This window comes from Drosophila nasuta, chromosome X (genome assembly GCF_023558535.2).
Source record: "Drosophila nasuta strain 15112-1781.00 chromosome X, ASM2355853v1, whole genome shotgun sequence".
Lineage (NCBI taxonomy): Eukaryota > Metazoa > Arthropoda > Insecta > Diptera > Drosophilidae > Drosophila > Drosophila nasuta.
In genome coordinates, this window is record NC_083459.1 from 13067529 (window position 1) to 13090659 (window position 23131).

The 23131-nt window shown below is 35.2% G+C and overlaps 1 protein-coding gene across 7 annotated transcripts; it reads left to right on the forward strand.

Moving 5' to 3' along the window:
- Positions 1-163: 163 nt before the first annotated feature.
- Positions 164-22841, forward strand: LOC132797215 (AMP deaminase 2). Of its 7 annotated transcripts, none has more exons than XM_060808808.1 (11): positions 164-746; positions 15073-15217; positions 18368-18693; positions 19301-19336; positions 20457-20572; positions 20649-20743; positions 20811-21267; positions 21337-21791; positions 21862-22156; positions 22223-22333; positions 22397-22841. In XM_060808808.1, the coding sequence occupies exons 1-11, from the start codon at positions 626-628 to the stop codon at positions 22568-22570; spliced, it is 2331 nt and encodes a 776-aa protein (XP_060664791.1). In that variant the 5' UTR covers positions 164-625; the 3' UTR covers positions 22571-22841. The 7 variants fall into 7 exon arrangements, with proteins under 7 accessions (XP_060664791.1, XP_060664793.1, XP_060664787.1 ...); XM_060808804.1 differs by lacking the exon at positions 164-746 and adding an exon at positions 9877-10764; XM_060808806.1 differs by lacking the exon at positions 164-746 and adding an exon at positions 14721-14933.
- The last annotated feature ends 290 nt before the right edge of the window (positions 22842-23131 follow it).

Genomic DNA, 23131 nt, shown 5'->3' on the forward strand with positions numbered 1-23131 from the left:
AACACGAATGCAAAAAAGCCATTCAAAAATTGGCGCCATTCAATACACGTTTTTGGTATATACCAATATACGATTTTGCAGTGCATGCAACTTGTAATTGTGGCGTAGTATATTTGCCGATTTAGCTTGCGGTCACACTGGACTCAGTCGCAAAATAAAGTTGAAAGCGCCCAGAGGAGGCAAGCACAGTGTCCGTTATTTAATTTCGCACATTACAAAGCAGTATTATTGTTATTGTTTTTTGTTTTTGCGTTCTTTGTATTAAACCAAGTGCCGGCTACTTTTCATATTACTTTTTTTTTGTCTGTGTATGTGAGTTGAACTCTTGTATTAACAATTACTACGCACATTTAGTGCAACAAAAAAAAAACAACGAAAACAAAAACTAAGACGTCACAACATTTCCAATTTAACGAAACTGCAATTGCTTGAGAAGTGGAAAAGGAGGAGGTGAAGACGAAAAGTAAAGCCAGAGGTGACGCCACCGCACAAACTCAGAACTAAGTTCCAAGTTCAAGGCACAAACCACAAACCACAAAATAAACTAAAAGCTCAAATCACTGAAAACCCAAGTGAAAAGGCAAAGCCGGTGTGTGTGTGTGCGTGTGTGTGTGGGTGTGTTAGGATGCAAAGCTATGCGGATGCATTAAGCGCTAAGGGCTATCGCAGCTTTGGCTTTGACACAGATATTGAAATGGACATGGAAATGGGCTTGGATATGAGACGCATTGAAAAGCGCAAAGGAGGTAAGTGTACACAAACACAAACACAAACTCACTTCGTATGTGTGTGTGTAAGCATGCGTATATGGAATGTACAGAATACATTAGTGTGAGTGTATGTCGGCTTAATTACTGGTCATTGGCAGGCAACAACAATACCGAGTACATATAAAATGTTTTACTTCTGACACGTTGGCCAGAAATGAAAAAAAAAGCAACAAAAAAAAAACAGTGCTACGACCCCAAACTGGGGCTATTTCGCCGTATTGCGTGTGCAATTATTTATGCGCTCAGCTAAGGCATGCTATATTGCACTGTCTCTCTCTCTCTCTCTCTCTCTCTCTTTCATTCTTTACTTTACACTCGACTGCAAGTGTTGCTAACTGTTGTTCTGTTTAGTTGGCGTTGCCAACCATACAAGATGCTACCATTTTTTTGACATCTTTGTGGATGGCATTCGTTTTGTTCCACATCGCAGTAAATGGAATCCAATTTGTAGATTTCATTTGGTTTGAATTGAGGATGCGCTGCTGCTTGCGATAATTTGGCAAATTGGCAAATAATACTATGAAAGCACTATCTCTGCTGCTGCTGTTTACAAGGTATATACAGAGTCGAGTTCAAGTAATCAACGAAATTATGTGTGGCAAACAAGTTAAGTGTAGGAAAAAAACCAAACTGGAAAGCCATTTAGAAAATTGGATGCCAATGGTGCACGCACAGCCCACAACGCAAATTATGGATATATATAGTATATATATATATATATATATACTATATTTGTATATGCTGGTAAATAGATAGAGTAGAAGAGATATATGTTTATGCAGCACAATGTCAATAAGTTGTTGACTGTGTTTGCACATTTAGTCAGCTTTAAAAAAAATACCATATTGTATTGTATATTGGCAAGGCAACAACAATCTTATCTAGGGCACAAAACACCGCGTTGCCTTTGTATATATTTTGTTTATATTGCTCGATTTATGGGATGCTTGAAAAAAGACTCACAAAATATGGAGTAGAAACCACAGCTAATCAACAGCAGCAAACTATCACGCTTAGTCTCAGTGTCTCCCCCCTCTCTCTCTACCCTCCTTCTGTGTATGCGTCTGTTATCAGCGCCCCTTAAATTTCTCTGACGTGGAGCTTATCATTAGCTCTTTGGCGGTGGCTATAAATAAGCCTTATGAATAACAAACAACAAAGCCAACATTTCTACCAAGCACATTATGCATTATTATTCCCCCTGGCATTTTGTAGCAGCTGGTAATCATTTCAATAACCAGATCAACATATGTATATGTACACATGTTTCTATACATATGTCTTGTTATATGTCTTTGAGTACGTATTTATTATAATTGAACTGTGCGCACATAAGAAACTGTAAAATGTTTCCCATGAGACGCGTGGGTTTCTTTATTTTCCTTGACTAACAATCATCACATCATTGAAGAAGCTTTGATTAACCCAATAATTATTCGGAATTTCAATAAAGCTAGGAAGTCAGATTAAAATAAGTTTATTTTCTTAATCAAAGACTAACCTTAATCAAAATTCATTTTTGTAGTTCTTAATTCAAGAGGTAAGGAAACTACAGTCGAGAGTGCTCGACTCTAAGATACCAGCTACCCATTGTGAATAAATGCCAAGCAGTTTGGTATTCATTTTTTTTAAATATACTAAATTTATATACGGTTTAAATACTAAACATACAATAAAGACTACATTTGGTATATTGATATAGTACTACAATGAAAATATACATTTAGTATATTGATATAGTATTACATTGAAAATATACCATATAGAGCAAAATATTCTAAATCGTCAGACAAAGCACCGTTAAAATACTAAATATATACTAAAGACTACATTTGGTATATTGATATAGTACTACAATGAAAATATACATTTGGCATATTGATACAGTATTACATTGCAAATATACCATAGAGAGCAAAATATACTAAATCGTTAGTCAAAGCACCGTTAAAATACTAAATATATACTAAAGACTACATTTGGTATGTTGTTATAGTACTACAATGAAAATATACATTTGGTATATTGATATAGTATTACATTAAAAATATACCATAGAGAGCAAAATATACCAAATCGTCAGCCAAAGCAACTAATGTATTTATTAAATAACTTCTACAATTTTTATATACGGTTTAAATACTAAAAATATGCTAAAGACTACATTTGGTATATTAATATAGTACTACAATGAAAATATACATTTGGTATATTGATATAGTATTACATTGAAAATATACCACAGAGAGCAAAATATACCAAATCGTCAGCCAAAGCAACTAATGTATTAAATAACTTCTACAATTTTTATATACGGTTTAAATACTAAAAATATGCTAAAGACTACATTTGGTATATTGATATAGTACTACAATGAAAATATACATTTGGCATATTGATACAGTATTACATTGCAAATATACCATAGAGAGCAAAATATACTAAATCGTCCATCACATCGCCGTTAAAATACTAAATATATACTAAAGACTACATTTGGTATGTTGTTATAGTACTACAATGAAAATATACATTTGGTATATTGACATAGTATTACATTGAAAATATGCCATAGAGAGCAAAATATACCAAATCGTCAGCCAAAGCAACTAAAACTCGTTATAAGAGGCCTTTTTCCCTATACAAAAGTATTTCTTAAAAAACTTCTACAATTTTTGTCTGGTCGCAAGCAAATTTTTAAGGAATCATACATAAAATATATGTATTTCGTTTATTTGGGATCCATATTCAAAAGATAAACACGCCCCCATTTTGCTCAAGTTTCCAATTAAGTAAAAATATATATTTTGCGATATTGCAGCTGGATACCAATTAGAATCGTTAATTTCATGGGCAATTACGTTTACACGATGCGCAATAGTGCGTCACAAAAGTGTGCAATAAACTTTGCATAAATTACATTTAACGAGTTTTGTCATTTCACATTTGCATCAGCTGTTAACATGTTAAATATGATATACTACACGTTTATTTTTATATTCGCGCTCAAATTCGCAATTCACACGATGAATCATCACACCAAGCCTACGTATCTATGTACGTATGTATTTCATCACAACTAATTGAGCTTTTTGAAATAGTCATCAAGAATAACAACATACATATGTACTATACTCGTATGTATGGGAAGTGTTAATACATACAACGCCAGCGATAGGCAACTTTGATAGAGCCGATTGGCTTTCGCCTAGGCATAGGTCAGGGTTTCAATTAGAAGAACACAACAACAAAACGACGACAAGCAAAAGTTTCCCACAATATGTCGCCATAGCTTTCAATCTTTTCTTTCTGTTCCCCCTTTTCTATTTAAGTTTTCGTAAGTCTGCGAAAAAAAAATCAGATTTGTGTTCTCATTCTCTCTGTTCTTCTGTTGTGTCTCTTCTCACTTTCTCTCTTGCGCTTGCTCTCTTTCCTTCTACTCATTGCCGAAAAACCAAAAAATCTAACTGCACTTAGTCACGCAAAAATCAATTGCTAAACTTTGTTGTTGCTCCATTTATGTGATACCCTATAACTCGGAGTTCTACGAATCGTGAAAATTTGCAATCTTGTAAATTGCAGTGCATAAATTCATTGTGAGCTGCCAGAATACATTTATAAACAGATCATTAATCTTTGTTGGGAATTTCGCAATTTTATTTTATTTTTTCGCAAATTCATTAATTGTGCATTGCTTGACATCGGCGTCAAGGATTTATTTGGCACGATTATGATTAATTTAATTATCATGAATTTCATGGCATAAACTTAGTATTCCAAGAAGAGGGTATTTGATCTTCGTTGTGTGTTACACTCCAACGGATTTTGTGTTTGGGTATTTCCAAAAGCTATTCCCATTTGTATCTGTCATTTTCATTTTTCTTTCTGTTTTTATTTGATTTTTCGTGATGACTCGACCCCGCGTTAGACAATTGCTCGAAGGAAAAATCAGTTTACTTCGCGGATTCGTTGAAGCAAAAAGCGCAACGACAATATAAAAAACAAGAATAATATAATAGGTATTCCTTCGAGTTGCGCATTATGCAATGACCAGTTGACCCAAAACCATAAAAAGCATGAACAAAAAAAGAATAAACTAAGGGAACTCTCTTGGGGCCAACTCGAGAATTTGTGACAGTTGACATTCTTATGAAAATCAATTGAAAAGCGGACAATGGCCAAATGGCAAAGTGCCCGAAAAACACACACACACACAGCTAAAAACGAAAACAAAACGCAGCAATTAATAAGCCCACAATTCGGTCAATAAAATCAACAACAACAAAAGCCAAAAATAAACTCATCAACAAGGACCATGAAAAAAAACTGAAAAACTGAACTCTTCATGTGTATATAATACATACATTTATACATACACATATTTGCAAAATAATGTAAAGAATCATATAAAAATCGACAATATATCGTTAAATAATTGAGAATACTTCAGGCTAGTTACCAACAATAAAAAAAAAATGTGTTGTGGAATAAATTAAGAACCGGCTAAACTCGAAAATAACATTTAAATAAATTCTATATTATCCATATACATATATAACTAATTTGATTGTTTTGCCGTAATTTAATTTTTAAAATACAGTTTTCAGTACAAAACTTTTGTGACTTTTATTATATTAATTTGTCATTTTCAAAGTGGAACTAATTTATCATCTTTCGACAATACAACAATTCTTGACTACACTTCACGATGCCATGCATTGTGTTTACCTATTGTGTGTTTTAGCTTTTCAAGAGGCCGCCGTCGTCGTCGTATTGTGTTTACGTACTATATACCGCATATATGTATAGTATATAGTATACTAATATACTATATATTAATTGTATGTGGTATTTAGTAGTCATTGTCCGCGAAAGAAGGCAAATGAACTGTAATGACTTGCAATTCTGTCGGCGAATTTGTTTTACTTATAGAGCCATCACATAGAGCCATAAATACTATAGCTGACTGAGTGGCTAGCCTCGTTATCATCTGCATGCTAATTCTGATAGACTTGTTGTCATCAACAAACCAAACCGTTGATCAAATTTGATGTTAGGCTCTTTCAAAGTATCCACAGTGTTGTTTAAGCCATTAGCATTGATTGCTTTGCTTCTACTGTGTTTGGCTCTAAGTGCCCAAGTTACGTGTGTTTGTAACTACGCCAAGCCCCTCGAGAGGAAAAAAACCAGCATTTTTTTGTGAGAGTATTGCAAATATAAAGTCTAAATATAAATATCGTTTTATTGCTTTAAATAAAAATGTAAATAATAATCGATCTTAATAATATAGAGAAGCAACAGATGTTCTTGGAGAAAATAAGAATATTTGTGGATAGATTGAATTTGTACATTTTCTGAGTCAACAGACTCGGATAGGGGGATATATGTAGATGTTGTGATTTCATAATTTTAAGGTAGTTATACTAATTATATAGCCTAGAAGTGGCCAACTATCGATAGCGTGCGCAATCGATATTCGACTATGGTTAATTTTGAGCAATCGATAATCGCCGATAATATCGCACGACATACTATAGCCTTGAGAGATTGAGCTGTTAGCTCCCTGACCTGCCTTCTTTTCCACACCGTTTCCCCCTCTCTCATTATATATTATAAATAAATAAATTATAAACAATACCAAATTTATCAATAGAGAATTTTTGCACTACAAAACAAAATAGATATTTAGAACACGCTTCTGAATACTCTTTCTATTTAAGATAACGAAATCCATAAGAGAGCATGCTTAAGTTGCTAAAAGAGAATCAATGACAAAAAGAAAGCTAAGCTGAGACTACCGTATAAGAGTGAGATGCCAAAAAAATAGGTGTAAATATTCAAATGCTTGTAATTACTCACCATTATTTACATGCTCGACAAAACTGCAGATATCCATATTTAAAATTCATCTTCACCTAAGATGCATTTAACTTCACTTATAAACACCAAAAATAAATATAAAAAAAAAAACACACGCACACTTATAAGACAGATCCTTATACTTTCTGTATTCACACTTATAATCACATAAAAAAAAGGTAAGAAAAAACACCTACACGAACGTATAAGACCGACTTTTATATTTATATTGCACACTTTTTCGCATAGCATGCGAAACAAAAAAAAATGACGATGCGCGAGTCGCTTACACCAACACAACGATGAACTTGCTGCAGCAGCCGAGTGTGAAAACGAGACGAATAGACTGCACCACACTTTTTGCATTTTCATAGGAAAAAAAAATGATGAAACCGAACTGCGCATTAATTTTATCTACACTTGTAATTGAACAATATAAACCAATTGGTAATTTGCGACACAATACAACAACACTTAAAAAAATTAACAAACAAAATTACATTTCACTTTTATGCTTAGCTTGTGAAACAATGAAAGGATGCGCGAATCACTTGCACTAATACAACGATGAACTTGCTGCAGAAGACGAATGTGAGAACGAGACGAAAAGACCGCGCGACACTTTTTGCATTTTTGCATTCACAGAAAAAAAAGAAGAAGAAACAGAAACTGCGCATTAACTTTAGCCACTCTTGTAATTGATTAATAGAAAGCGAATTGGTAAATTGCGACTATGTTGCAAAAACAATACACAACACTAAAAAAAATTTACAAACAATTGGCGATTTATAATGCGTAACACAATAATTATTAACTTAACAAAATGAGCGGCGTGCTTTCCCTGTCAATTCTCGTTCAATACTGAACCCTAAAAATTCCCCCAAGGGAGATTTGGAGCCACTTTACCCATTGAAAAAGGATTTTTTTACTGTCTGCTTTGCCACGATCCTATTAACCGTTTTGTATGTGTGTGAATGCGCCAAAATGCTGAGGGCAACAGACAAAGTCCAACTCAAAAGATGCGTGCAGCAAACCAATTGCATTTTCTAAATATTAAATAATGAGCATTAGCAATTTAAATTTCATGTTATCAATTACATGCTATTTGATATTTGTGGAATAATAAAATTCCCCCTCATGACTAAATTGAAAGATTTTACAAGCATACACTTGCGGGCAATTATGCATAAAAGTATTTAAATATGTACCATTGTTCAAATTGGTCAATTCCGACAGCAATGTCCCATATGGACGAAGGAAATTTTCCTAGGAAATTTCCTAGACAACATACATGCATATACAAAAATACATATGTATGTATGTATGTTTATTTGCATGTGAGTGGCGCTTGATCTCGCATAGCGAGAGCAAAATATCCTTTAGCAATGTGGGTTTAAATGTTCTAATCTAGACCTAGAGGAATTTTCAGCTCTCAGTATTGAACGAAAACTGTCCGCGAAAGCACGACGCTCGGTTTGAATTGTTAATAATTTTTGTGCTACAGATTATATATCGCCAAATGCTTTTTACTTTTTTTTTTAAATGTTTTGTGTTGTGTTTGCAAGTTAGCTATAATTTACCAATTCACCTTCCATTATTCAATTACAAGTGTGGATAAAGCTAATGCGCAGTTTCTGTTTCTTAATTTTTTTTCTGTGAAAATGAAAAAAGTGTCGTGCGGTCTTTTTGTCTTGCTCTCACATTCGTCTACTGCAGCAAGTTCATCGTTGTATTCGTGTATGTAAGTGATTTGCGCATCCTTTCATTGTTTCACAAGCTAAGCATAAAAGTGAAATGTAATTTTGTTTGTTAATTTTTGTGTGTTATGGATTGTGTTTGCCAGTTAGTTGTAATTTACCAATTTGACTTCTATTATTCACTTACAAGTGTGGCTAAGGCTAATGCGCAGTTTCTGTTTCTTAATTTTTTTCCTGTGAAAATGCAAAAATTGTGGTGCAGTCTATTCATCTCGCTCTCACACTCGGCTGCTGCAGCAAGTTCTTCTTTGTGTTGGTGTAAGTGATTCACGCATCCTAGTTTCTTCTTTGTTTTGCATGCATTGCAAAAAAGAGAAGTGCAAATATAAGAGTCGGTCTTATACATAAGTGCTTGCATTTTTTTTTCGTATTTTTTTACTGTGCTTATGAGCGTGAATATCAATACGTATAAAAATCAGTCTTATACTTATGTGAATGTGTTTTTTTTTCATTTATTTTTGGTGAATATAAGTGTGCAAGTATTAGTGTGCAATCTAGCTGAACATGAGCTCTTAAGTAAGCCGCTCAGTGCTCTTAAGTGAGAGTTATGTAAAGGGGTAAATGCATATAATTATTTGAAATAAAAATCTACTAATAATATATAATTATACTTGAATTTATTTAAAGCAAATAGCCAAAACATTAATACAACTTAATTAACTTCATTTCTTCTCAAAGAGCAAATAATATAATTATGATAAGATAAAATGATATTCGACTTTGGGAATCATCTATTGAGTCTGATTTCAAATGCATTGCAATCTTCTTATAGCATTAAATTACAATTTGAAACCAGATACATAACAGCGAATTATTTTAAACTAACACTTATTAGGAAATGTTAATAAATTTCATAGAAATAATTTAATATTGTATATTTAGGCTTGTAGCGATATGATAACTAAAGTGCATAACAAAATTAAGTGAATGTAATAAGGATTGATAAAATAATGATTGCTGAAATGAAACTCCAACGTATTACTATTCTTTGCATGTTTCGAATGATTATATGTTTTTTTTCTTTTGACATCGTTAGACTGAACATTATCACTAATTTCAACCTTCAGTTTACAAGTTACTCTGACAATTTTGATGATAAGTGGATCATTATCAGTAGACCAATCATACTTGTGGGGATCTTAACAGATCTTTTACTTCTATACTATCTTTTTGCGCACGTTCAGAAATTTGTTAATAGATAAGTTCATCAACATACGACTTGCTATATGTGAAAATGTTCTATAGATAAACACTTTGTGTGGATCTAACGTATTAATTATAATAAACACAACAGAGAACAGAGAAAAAAAAAAAGCTTTTCACCAAAGAGTGCGAGCGGAAGAGCGCACTGAACATGCACTGAGAGCGAAAGCTTTCGCCCCCATTTCGATATTGCGTTCTCGCTCTGGCAACCGTCTCTAAACTTTAGGCAATGTATAAACTTTAGATGAACAAATCTCGCCTCCCATTTGACAAGGGGCAAAACAAAGAACAGAACACATATCCAAAAGTGAAAAAAATTAGTGCGTAGATTTGCCAATTGCGTTGCATCTTTAATTTTTATCGCTCCTATCTATCTAATCTGCGGACAGAACGAACCGGACAACGGAACAACAAACAACGTGATCGAAATAAAAAAAACACTCGCTGTGAAGTGTCAAAATCTGAGAAAAAAAATAGAGAAAAATATATAGCAAACAAATTACAATTGAGCGAGAGCAACAGCAAAAAAAAAAATAGAAAACACAAAAAAAAAACAACAAAATTAAAAATATTACATAAAATTATTTGTGGATTACAATGAACACAATTGTGAATGCATGTGAATAATACCGCAAGTTTCGATAATAATACTACGGCATCGATAACACCACAACCGCCACAACAGCTGAGTGTGTGTGCGTGTGCGTGTGTGTGTGTGTGTGTGTGAAGCATCAATCAAGTGTTTTTGTCCTGCCCTCCGTCTCTGTTTCCGTCTCTCTCTCTCGCTGTGACTTCAACCCTCGAACGTGAGGGGTGCTGAATATATCGAAGAGGAAGAACAATTGGGCGACCGGGCGTTATATTGTACGGCGTATTCTTGCGGCGACTGACCTGTGGCAATCGATTGCTCTACAACAGCAGCAGCAGCAGCGGCAGCATGGCATATCGAGGCATTATCGGCACCACTTCCGATGGCAAGAATCCCCGTGAAACTGATAGCGATTCTTTCGATGACATCCTCACCGAACCCAGTGCCGAGGTCATGGTCCCAGTGTCACGTCGCAACAACACTAAAGGCCTCTCCGTTGACTCCTACGATGGCCCCGCCCCAACGCCGCAAACATTGCTGAAGGCGAACCGTTTGGCTTTGACCACAACCACGACGCGTTGCAACTGTAAGTGGCAAACTGTGTACACAACACCACTCAGTAGTTGCTGCCACAGACAACACACTCTCACTCTCTCTCTCTCTCACACACACAGACACCTGTTAGTGTCACACCTGTTTGCGTGAAGAGCTGAAGAGGCAACACTGCGCTACAAACAAATTGGCACAAAACGCATAGCGATAACTGCATTCGCATATTAATAAGAAACGTTTTCAATATCTTACACGCAGAAAGCATATGAGAACATACATATAGTAGAGATCATTATACTCTGATTTATTCACGATAACCCAATAAATTAAAGTGCATATATTAATATAAATATATGAGGAAAAGTTATCCTTTTCTTTATTCACGATTTATATAACCCATTAATGAAGCACAAATTTATAACAAATCAGCATAGCTACAACTGCATTCGATATTAATATGTGTGGAAAGGTTTTCAGTGAGAACACATTGCTTCATTCCAGATTATTATAATCTAATATACTAATGTACATAATTAATATCAATAAACAAGGATCTCCTTATGAAGATACTTTTCTTTATTCACGATTTATATAACTCATTAAAGAAGCACAAATTCACAACGACATCAATATGTGTGGAAAGATTTTTATGATTATGAGAATAGATTTATTCAATATCATTATAACCTCTTAAACTAATATGCATATATTAATATCAATATATGAGAAAAGGTTCTCCTAATGAAGATACTTTGCTGTATTCATAATTCTAATAATATGTATTATATCAAATAATATAATACTAATAATAATAATATTCAATATATGAAGAACTTTTCATTATAAACTTTTCGAAGAAACTTTGTATTAGTCAAGAAAATTAATGAAACATTAAGAAACATTGAAGAAACACAAATCTACTAAATAAATAGCAATAACTACATTATTATTAATATATAAAATTACACTTTTTTCAATATAAAGTGTATAAAAATACACTTTCAAGACCATTGCAACCTATTAAAGAAACACAAATTTATACAAAATCAACTGTGCTCTAGATATAAAAAGTCTTTCTTCGCTATAAAATGTATGAAAAATATTTTGCTTTCACCCAAATCTTATAACCCAAGGAAGAAATATTTATTATACCAAATCAGCTAAGCTGTAGATAACTACAATAATTCAACAACTAAAGCTGTGCTTTGTAATTCATTTTGCTGATGTAGTTCAATAGTTAAATATGAACTATTTGAACTATGTATTCCTTCATTTAGTTCTAATGAGTCCCATTATAGTTCTTTTTTAGTCCCGTTCGAGTTTCATTTAGATCTGTGCGGTAAAATTGAAGTTTCTTTGTGTGATTCTGACTTTGGAGTGAAAATCTACTATATAGCATACGGATAAATTAGGGATGAGGTAAATTGACTTAATGAATCGAACGTAAAAGGAACTGGAAAGATCTAAATGAACGAGTTTGGGATTCAAATTTACAGATTATACTGTTCTTGACAAACAAATATTTAAGTTTAGCTCTATATATTTGATTCTATGAATTCTGTTAATGAAATTATTTATTTAAAAAGATTGGATATAGTTCAAATTAACACTAAGCACTGGCTTTCAGCTTCAAAATGGAATTAACTTTTAACTCTATTAACTAAGCCAGCTAATATTTAAAAACTTGCCTCTTCTAACAGATTCTAAAGCATCAAGTAATTCACTTTTTGCTTCATAAACAACTTAATTAATGTTTAAGCACCTGAGCTAAGCTTTTTTCACACTCATCTTTCGGCGTAACTGAACCCGTTTCGATAGTGTAGCTTAGTATCACTTGTTGCTGCATCATTTTCATGCACTCAGTCAATCATTTAAAGTGCGAAAAAAGAGAAAAAAAGAATAAAGGAAAAGTGGATGCTTGTCAGCTCTCATCTCTCGCTGACAACTATCTCCACACATCTCCATTGGACTCGATTTGACACTATCTCTGATCTACTCTCTACTCTCAACGGGATGCCATCGATGGCTGATGTTTGATGTTTGTTGTTTTTGTGTGGGTTGGTTAGTTAGTTTTTTATACCCGCTACCCATAGGGTAGAAGGGTATTATAACTTTGTGCCGACGGGAAATGTATGTAACAGGTAGAAGGAGGCATCTCCGACTCTATAAAGTATATATATTCTTGATCAGCGTCAACAGCCGAGACGATATAGCCATGTCCGTCCGTCTGTATGAACACCTAGATCTCAGAGACTACGAGAGATAGAGCTATAATTCTTTTTCGACAGCATTTGTTATGTTTGCGCGCAGATCATGTTTGTTTCAAATTTTTGCCACGCCCACTTCCGCCCCCAAAATCGAATAACAAGCGTAATTTTAAAGCTAGAATTTTGGTATATATAGTAATAACTATAGTATTTATGATTCCTGAAAATTTGGTTGCGATCAGATAAAAATTGTCAAAGTTATTAAAGAAATACTTTTGTATGGACAAAAACGCCTACTTACTAGGGGTCTTAGTTGCTTTGGCTGACAATCTGGTATATTGAGCCGTCTATGGTATATTTTGAATGCGGTACTATATCGATATACCATATATACCATTTGGTATATTTTTTAGTATTTTTGCAGTATATTTGGTATATTTTGAGAATAATACCGCAAAATATATTGTTTTTATTCAAAATGGGTAGCGGGTATCTCACAGTCGAGTACACTCGACTGTAGCTTTCTTACTTGTTTTTTTTTTTTTTTTTTTGGCACGTATTGATTTCCAATATGTAAACAGTGTAACATTTGTCTTACTTTCCTCTTTATACTCTCTCAGTGGATCAACTTAGCTATAGAATGCGATTTGCATTTGCTGAATTGACGAATTTCGAAATAATATAATGATGGCTAGTTGATACCCTTTACTGTTAGATTTAGCTATTTTGGAAAAAAAATATAAATCTTCGATATTCAATATAGTAATTGATATGGTCTAAAAATTGATGTCAATTATATTAATGACACTTAGCAACTACAACTAAAAGGGATTACAAATTAGTCTCAATAGTATTAATAATACATTTTAGCATTATTATTCTGAACATTTTACAAAATCACTTTAGCCAAAAGATCTTCGTTATTCTCTTATCATAACTTAAAATAATAAGATTGAAATCAACATATTAGTCTCAATAATATTATCATTAATATTCTTAATGTTAAAAAAAAACACTTGGCAACTACAACTATAACCGAGACTAAAAGTTAGTGTTAATAATATTTAAAGTTCTTCTTTAGCATTAATATTCTGAAAACTTTACAAAGACACTTTAGCCAAGAAATCTTTATTATTCTGTTTTCATATCTTAAGATACTTAGCTTGGAATTAAGATGTTTGTATCAAAAATATAAATATTACTTTTCAACTACTTTAGTTAACGAATCTTCGTTATTCGATTATCATATTTTAAGACACTATACTTGGAATTAATACTTTAGTGTGAATAATATTAATAATTCTTTTTATAAATATTAATATTAACAAAAAAAAAAACTTAATCTTTAGTAACTACAACTATTTCGAATACATATTTTTAAAAAGTTTACCACTAATATTGTAAAGGGTATCGTCAGGTCGTTCCTTCTTAAGCTTCGTATTGCTTTAGTGTTTTTTTTTCTCTATCGCCACCTGCTGTTTTGAGAGCTGCGCTTCTTCAGGTTTCTCCCGAGAGCCGTTTGAATTTTGTTTTGTCTTTATTTCTTTTTCGAAATTTATAATTGTGAGCATGCTCATAACAACAAATTTGTTGTTTGTTGTTTTCGAAAACAGTGCCGCAGGGAATCGTCTGTGTCTCTGTCTCTGTCTCCGGCTCCGACTCTGGCTTCGGTTTCGGATCGAGAGATACAGTTTCGATGTCGATGTCGATGTCGGTGTCAGTTTCAATCGCAGTCTCAATCTCAATCGCAGTCGCAGTCATTGAAGTGCCAGCTTTCGTTCGGGTTACAAGCTCGTCGCATATAAATTTGTGTTTTGTTTGCTCTTTGTTGTTGTTGTTGTTGGCCACGTTATGAACTTCAATCGCATGGACAGTGCACATCGTTTGAGAGTGGACGTTAAGCTATTTGGCGATAATGTTATCGATAAGAAGCCCAACATTGGCAACGAAAACGAAATAGATCTTGTTAATGAGACAACAATTGAAACGACGGACTGTACGTTCTTTGTTTTATTTCGAAACTAGTTTTGTTTTTTTTTTTATTTCGAACTTGTGTGTTATCATCATTTGCAATCAGCCGTGTTTTTAGTGCATATTCAACAGCAATTAAATGTCAATTTGTTTATACATTGCAGGCGACATGACCGATTCACCGGATGCTGATAAGCCCGATGCTGATAATGAGCTAACTAATGAAATTTCGGCACCTTATGAAGTACCTCAATTTCCCATTGAACAGATTGAAAAGAAGCTGCAAATCCAACGGCATCTCAATGAGAAGTGAGTACAAAACTCTCTACTATACAAATTATGAATGTTCAATTTGCATAATGAGTACAAAAATCTCTAGCATAAAAATGAATAATGCTCAATTTACATAGTGATTATAAATCTCTAGAAAAAATTGAATATTGAAAAATGTATATATAAACTGTATAATGAAAGATTGAGAAGTTAAGAAGAAGTAACAAAAATTATTGGTAAATTTCTATAAGATGCCAATTAAAAAAGAGTTCAGAAAAAAGTTCCACCTAAATTTTTTTTTAGAAATGGTTAGACAATTGATTTTTCGGTATAAAAATAACGAATATCGAACAAATCAATATTTAATAATTAACATATAATAGGTAAAGATTTAATAATCAGTATAGAATAACTAAAAGGTTAAGAAAAGTCTTTTAAAATCAAAATGTTAAGGTTTCGATAGTTGAAAACTAAGCTAGGATCAGTTTAAAAGTGTTGACACTAAAACAGAGCTTTATGTGAAAGTTTAGTATGAAAGGGAAGAAGGAAATTTAAATACAAAAGATAAAAGAAAATTTAGCTAGGATCAGCTTGGAAGTGTTGACATTAAAGCAGAGTGTTAGCTGAAAGTTTAGTATGAAAGGGAAGAAAAAAATGAGAATATAGAAGACAACAAAGGTTATAGTAAATTTACAATTAATTAAAAATTGAGCTGATTCTGCTAGCAAAGTTCTTCAATTATTTGATGTTTATGCTTATGCTGTAATGTATCCCAATTTCTTCGAGTTGTAGATTAAAGTTAAGAAAAAATAACAAGAATGTTAAAGTAGAGTGCTCTCGACTGTCAGATACCCGCTACCCATTTAGAATAAAAGCAAAACCAATGCGCTATTAATTATACAATACCACAAAAAATACTACAAATATACCAAAGGCTATATTTGGTATGTTGATATAGTACTGTATTCAGAATACACCATAGAGTGTAAAATATACCGAATTAATAAACCACAAAAATACTAACAAATATATCAACATCTATATTTGGTATATTTATACAGTACTACATTCAAAATGCATTAAAGAATGCAAAATATACCAGATTAGTATACCGAAAAATACCAAAAATACTAGATTTAAAATACCAAAAAATACTAAAGGTATACCAAAGGCTATATTTGGTATATTGAAGTAGTACTACTTTAAAAATGCACCACAGAATTCATAGAGTGTAAAATATACCAAATTAATAAACCACAAAAATACTAACAAATATATCAACATCTTAATTTGGTATATTTATACAGTACTACATTCAAAATACATTAAAGAATGCAAAATATACCAGATTAATATACCGAAAAATACCAAAAGTACTACACTTAAAATACACCATAGAATGCGAAATATTCCAGATTAATATACCAAACAAATACTAAAGATATACCAAAGGCTATATTTGGTATATTGAAATAGTACTACTTCAAAAGTACACCATAGAATGCAAAATATACCAGATTGTCAGCTACTACTAGTATATATATATATAGTATATCTCATCACTAACTCTTATAGTCTCTGAGATCTAGATGTTCATGCTAGACTGATTCTAATAGCAAATAAGTCAGTTGAGCTGATACTGCGATCAAAGCTCTTAATGTAACTATGCTTTAAATTATCCCAATCCTGACAACAACTCAACCAAATTCCGTAGAGTTTTAGGTTTCAAGTTCAAAGTTGTAGCACATAAATCATGAAAGTTGATACTGCGATCAAAGCTCTTAATTTAACAATGCCGTAATTCCAATTCCTGTGTTGTGTTTGTCCGTTTGTTTGGGTCATAAGAGACGCTCCGATTTTGAATAGCGTCGTAATGAACGACGACTGGGGACTGACTAAAGAACTGAGAACGGAGAACTGAGAACGGCAACAACATGAATGTGCAGTCGTTGTAATTATCAAGTTCACATTGTTTTGGGGCGGCTAATCCAAGCAAAAACAGCCAGACCCAGACCCAGCGGACAAGGACGGATGGACACCGCAGCACCGAGGTGCAAGTCTCCCTCTCTCACTCTCTCTCTCTGTCTCCCTCACTTTCTCTGTGTGTCTCTGTGCAGGTGGTGCAAAGCGTAGATGGCAACGACACGTTTTGATTTTGAATGGAACTGCATTAGGCAATGGTGGCGGCCACCATGACCGCGAGCCACGTTGAGGCTTATGGCATAATGATGGAACCACCACACACACACACACACACACACACACACCTACACACACACACACAGAGAAACATCGCAGGTTTTTGCGCCACGAGCTTTGCTACCAATTTGAGTGTTTTTGGATGCCGTCACATTTAGTACAATTTGTGCATCCATATAACTTGCACACGCAGTTTGTGGCAAGAAAGTCGACTACGCCGGATTCGATTTCGGATTCGGGATTCGAAATTTTCGACTTACACCTCCCCCTAAAAAGACGCGACTCAACATCGAGCTGTCCAACAACGACCTACACTGACATTGAGGACTGACTCCTCGACATTTTTTACCTCAGACCCAGACCTCCAAAAAAAAGAAAAAAAGAAACGAGTTGTGTTGTGTTCGTGTTCGTGTCACACGCCAAGCGTCGACAAAGTTGGCCGAACTTTTTGGCTTTGGCACACACTTCAAGTTTGTTGTCGTGTGCAAGTGTTAGGTTTTGGAGCAACGGCGACTTGGATGATTGCCGTACATCAAAAATGATTGATGTTGATTCATAAAGTTTTGCCTACCACAGAGACAACAACATTTTTGCCCCTTTCCCCCTTCTTTCCCGGCCTGGCTTGGCCGGCTATTTATAATATTTGTCAGGCAAATAGCTTTGCAAATTAACTACGCAACCATCTTTGTTTTGTTTTCCCCCCCCTTAATCGAATCCGAATCGCGGTCGAATTCTCCTCGAATCGAATCGAATTGTGTGAATCGGTCAATCGATCATTGGTCAAGTGACCTGAAACGTGACCCGCCATAAAACAAAACAAAACAAAACACAAACGCATTCGCCAGCCAAAGCTCAGGAGTCGAACATGTCGTTTGCGGATGATAGCTATAGCTTCTGCCGTCATTACGAGTACCAACCTCAGGAGGAACAATGGTGTGCAACTCCTTTGCTAAGCTACACTTTACTCTCTTCTTCTTCTTCCGCTAGGCAATCGACTGTGCCACGAGTTGTGCCCTATGCCGGCACCCCGAACTCTGAGAGCAGTCCCGATTCCGATGATCAGATGTCGACGGAGAAGCGCGAAACCGATGCGGACATCAATTTCCAGCGTGTGTCCGTTTCGGGCGAGGACACGAGCGGTGTGCCCCTGGAGGATCTGGAGCGTGCCTCGACCCTGTTGATCGAGGCACTCAAGTTGCGCTCTCACTACATGGCCATGTCGGATCAATCGTTTCCCACAACAACGGCCCGGTTCCTGAAGACGGTGCGTCTCAAGGATCGCTACGATAACATGCCGGCTAAATCGGTTTCAGGTAAGTCCCAAGTCAAGACAAGAAGTCCCGTTCATTGTAGTTGAAGAGTTCAGCCAGTGTTGTGTTGCACCCCTTAAAAGAAACGATAAAGGAAAGTTGTGTACTATATGCGATGTGTGTATTATACAATCGATAGTTTATCGCTAATTATTTTGTAAATACAATATGCGTAGGATCGCGTTTTATTCTCGTTTCTTATTTTTCAGCTGCCTCCCCCAAAAGTCCCTCTCTCCATATTTTTGCTACGTCTCTTTCACTCTGTTTAAATGCATATGTATTATGCCTCTCTCTCTATCTCTCCTCTCTCTCTCTCTCTCTTTCTTTTTTTTGTTGTATATCTCTCGCTCTCGCTAGGCGCTGCCTCATATTTTGTAAGTTCTATTAAGATTTATGGTTTCACGAGTCCGACCCACAACGACCCACAAAACACGACCCATCTCTAAGGTCTCTATCCCCATCTCTATCTCTCTCTCTCTCTCTCTTTGTACTATATAAATACTTATACTTTGTTTACTCTTGGTTTTCGTGTTTTCCTTTTATGATTTACTTCGCCTAATTTTGTACAAATATTTATTTCCTATATATATATTTTTCATTTTATTTATAGACATAATTCGCAAACAGAGTATGGCGACCTACAAAGGTAATTCGTGCGCTCGGATCCAACTTGTTCCGTTCTTTTCTCGCCTCTTTTTTTATCTCACTCACACACACACACACACACACATTTGTTTGTTTGCCGCTTTGTTTTCTTTTATTATTTATTGTTGACTTGCCTCAATATTATTATTACTCACACTTTTATTATTTGTCGTTGAGCCGCTTCATGCTGTCTGTTCTCACTGTCCTCTCTCTCTCTCTCGCTCTTTGTGTGTATTTTTTTGTTACTCTCTTGTGAGAGCAACACACTCGTTTGGTGCTGCAGCGCTCAGCTTTTGTCATGCACAACAATCTAACCTAACATTGAAAGTTGCTTTTTGTTATGAATTTGTTCTTTTTGCGCACTTTTTGGCTAACACTTGTTTTGCTGCTAACAGTGGACACTATCCTGCCTCTCTCTCTCTTTCTTTCTCTCTGCACGTATCTATATATTTCTTTCTCTCTTTTGTCTTTCCCCCCCCCGCCCTTGTCTTCGCTCTTCACCACGTTGTCTTCTGCCTGAAGTAGAAAATGTTAATTTGCTTCATAGGACCCAACAAGAAAATAAAACACGCCTTTGACTTAAATCACCTTTTCGAATATGGAACGATTGTATTTTACCAGGGTTGTCATCTTTTTGAATTATGCATGATCTTTATCGCATTCAATTTAAACAAACTGACAAAGCCAAAACTTAAGTGTCAGTTAATCGGTCATTAACCCCAAAGTTGTGCTCTTACTTAAATGTTTTTGTTATTTTGATATGGAAATTGACAAGAATAATACACCAGAAAGATTCTCAAACAAGTCAGGTGACAACCCTGATCTCGTTACTCACACGCACACATGCACAAACACCAATACAAGAACACTCTGTATGTGTGTAGAAAGAAAAAGAAAGTATATTGTTAATTGTAGTTTTAGAGTTTTATCAATAATAATAATAATACAATGTTTACCAACACTAACGTGCAAATCAAATCGAATCAAATCGAATCGAATGAATAACTATTATGATACTCTTCATACTCTACATGAAATACTCGTATTTTTGTATTATTGCATAAAACACACGTATACGCACCGTATTACACCTAAATCCCGACACCGTGCAATCCGTGCAGATCTCCTCAACCAGACGCCAGTGAAGCACACGCATGCCTGGGACGTTGAGTTCGTACCGGACGAGGACTATCACATAAAACCCCTCAATGGCGTCTTTCACATCTATACGGATAAGGTAAGGTGGTCGATGGGATAAATTTAAACTACTCCCCCCGTTACTAAAATTTCCCAAATATACTTCCCTTTTGCAGGAACATTCTGGTGAACTCAAGTTCGAGTATCCAGACATGAATCAGTTCGTAAATGACATGCAGGTCATGTGTAATATGATTGCCGATGGCCCACTGTAAGTTGATAAATTGATATCAAAAGATTTAAGAAAATGTGTTATAACAATACTTTATTGTTTATAGAAAATCATTTTGCTATCGTCGACTGTGCTATTTGTCGTCGAAATACCAGATGCATGTGCTGCTTAACGAACTGCGCGAACTTGCCGCCCAGAAGGCGGTGCCACATCGCGATTTTTACAACACCCGAAAGGTGGACACTCACATCCATGCGGCGTCGTGCATGAATCAGAAGCATTTGTTGCGTTTCATTAAGAAAACACTGAAGAACAATGCCAACGAGGTGGTGACCCATACGAATGGTAAACCGATGACACTCGCTCAGGTGTTCCAATCGATGAACTTGACCACATATGATCTAACTGTTGATATGTTGGATGTGCACGCCGATCGCAATACGTTCCATCGTTTTGACAAATTCAATTCCAAATACAATCCCATCGGTGAGTCGCGATTGCGTGAGGTCTTTCTCAAGACGGATAACTTTTTGAATGGCAAATACTTTGCACAAATTATAAAGGTAAGTATTTTCGGATTTATCAATGATGATATGATATTTCATATATTATTGAATTTGATACACTTTTAGGAAGTGGCCTTTGATCTGGAAGAGTCAAAGTATCAGAATGCTGAGTTGCGTCTCTCGATCTATGGCAAATCACCGGATGAGTGGAACAAACTGGCCAAATGGGCCATCGATAATGATGTCTACAGCACGAACATACGTTGGCTGATTCAAATACCTCGACTGTTCGATATCTTCAAGTCAAACAAAATGATGACATCATTCCAGGAGATACTCAACAACATCTTTCTTCCACTGTTCGAGGCGACAAACAAGCCCAATGAAAATCCCAATTTGCATCGTTTCTTGCATTATGTGATTGGCTTCGATTCGGTGGACGATGAATCCAAGCCAGAGAATCCACTGTTTGATAGCGATGTGCCACGACCCGAGGAATGGACCTACGAGGAGAATCCGCCATATGCCTACTATATCTACTATATGTATGCCAATATGACGGTGCTGAACAAGTTCAGACAGTAAGTATTTTGTTTGTTGATTCACAACAAACAGTTTGAATACCAATTTGTTTGTGTTCTCCTCCGACAGGCAACGTGGTCTGAATACGTTTGTGCTGCGACCGCATTGCGGTGAGGCTGGACCCGTGCAGCATTTGGTCTGTGGCTTCCTCATGGCTGAGAACATTTCGCATGGTCTGTTGCTGCGCAAGGTGCCGGTGCTGCAGTATCTGTACTATTTGACACAAATTGGCATTGCCATGTCACCGCTGTCGAATAACTCGCTCTTTCTCAACTATCATCGCAATCCATTGCCTGAATATTTGGCACGTGGTCTAATTATCTCGCTATCTACCGATGATCCGCTACAGTTTCACTTCACCAAGGTAAACACAGAGTAGTAAATCAAACTATTCAAACTTTTGCTACTAATCTCTAATGCATGCCAACAGGAACCGCTTATGGAGGAGTACAGCATTGCGGCCCAGGTGTGGAAGCTCAGCTCCTGCGACATGTGTGAATTGGCTCGCAACAGCGTCATCATGAGCGGCTTTCCGCATAACGTAAGTTAGTGAGATCATATTGTTTTGATTATTTCTAATCAATCCTCGATTTTGTATCGTCAGATCAAACAACAATGGCTGGGTCCACACTATTTCGAGGATGGCATTTTGGGCAACGATATAACACGCACCAATGTGCCAGAGATTCGTGTCGCCTATCGCTATGAGACCTTGTTGGATGAGCTCACCAATATATTCAAAGTGAATCAAAAATGCCACTTGAAGGAAGCCAAATAAAGCGTTAGTTTGTCACAGCAAAACAACAATAACAACAACCATAACAAAAGAAAACAAAACATTTTCTTTACAAACAAAAACAAAAACCACAAAATGCTTGCTTATAATATGCATAAGTATACACGAAAAAATGTCGTACATAATTACGTACTCTATGTAAACGTTTCTCTACTAACCAATTTATATAATATTTAATTCATTACCGGACAGACCAAAATTATACATGCATGCATTAAATAATAAATACAAAAGTACATAATTAAGTACAATATATGTATGTATACAACACTTATATACAGGGCACATTGGCTGGCTGACGGTGGCAACAGCAACTGCCAGAGCAGTTGCATTAATAATTCAACTCCTAGCTAAATATCTAACGATATACTATATTCTATGATTGTCTATTTGTAGGTAGAATTATATATTTTTTTTGTCGCTCTGCTGCTGGTTGGTTGCTAGTTGCTGCTGCATTGCAAAACGAATTATAAAGAGAAATTATATATATTTCAATTACAAAATCTTATATACTGATTGTAAACTCAGAAAAAACCAAAAAAA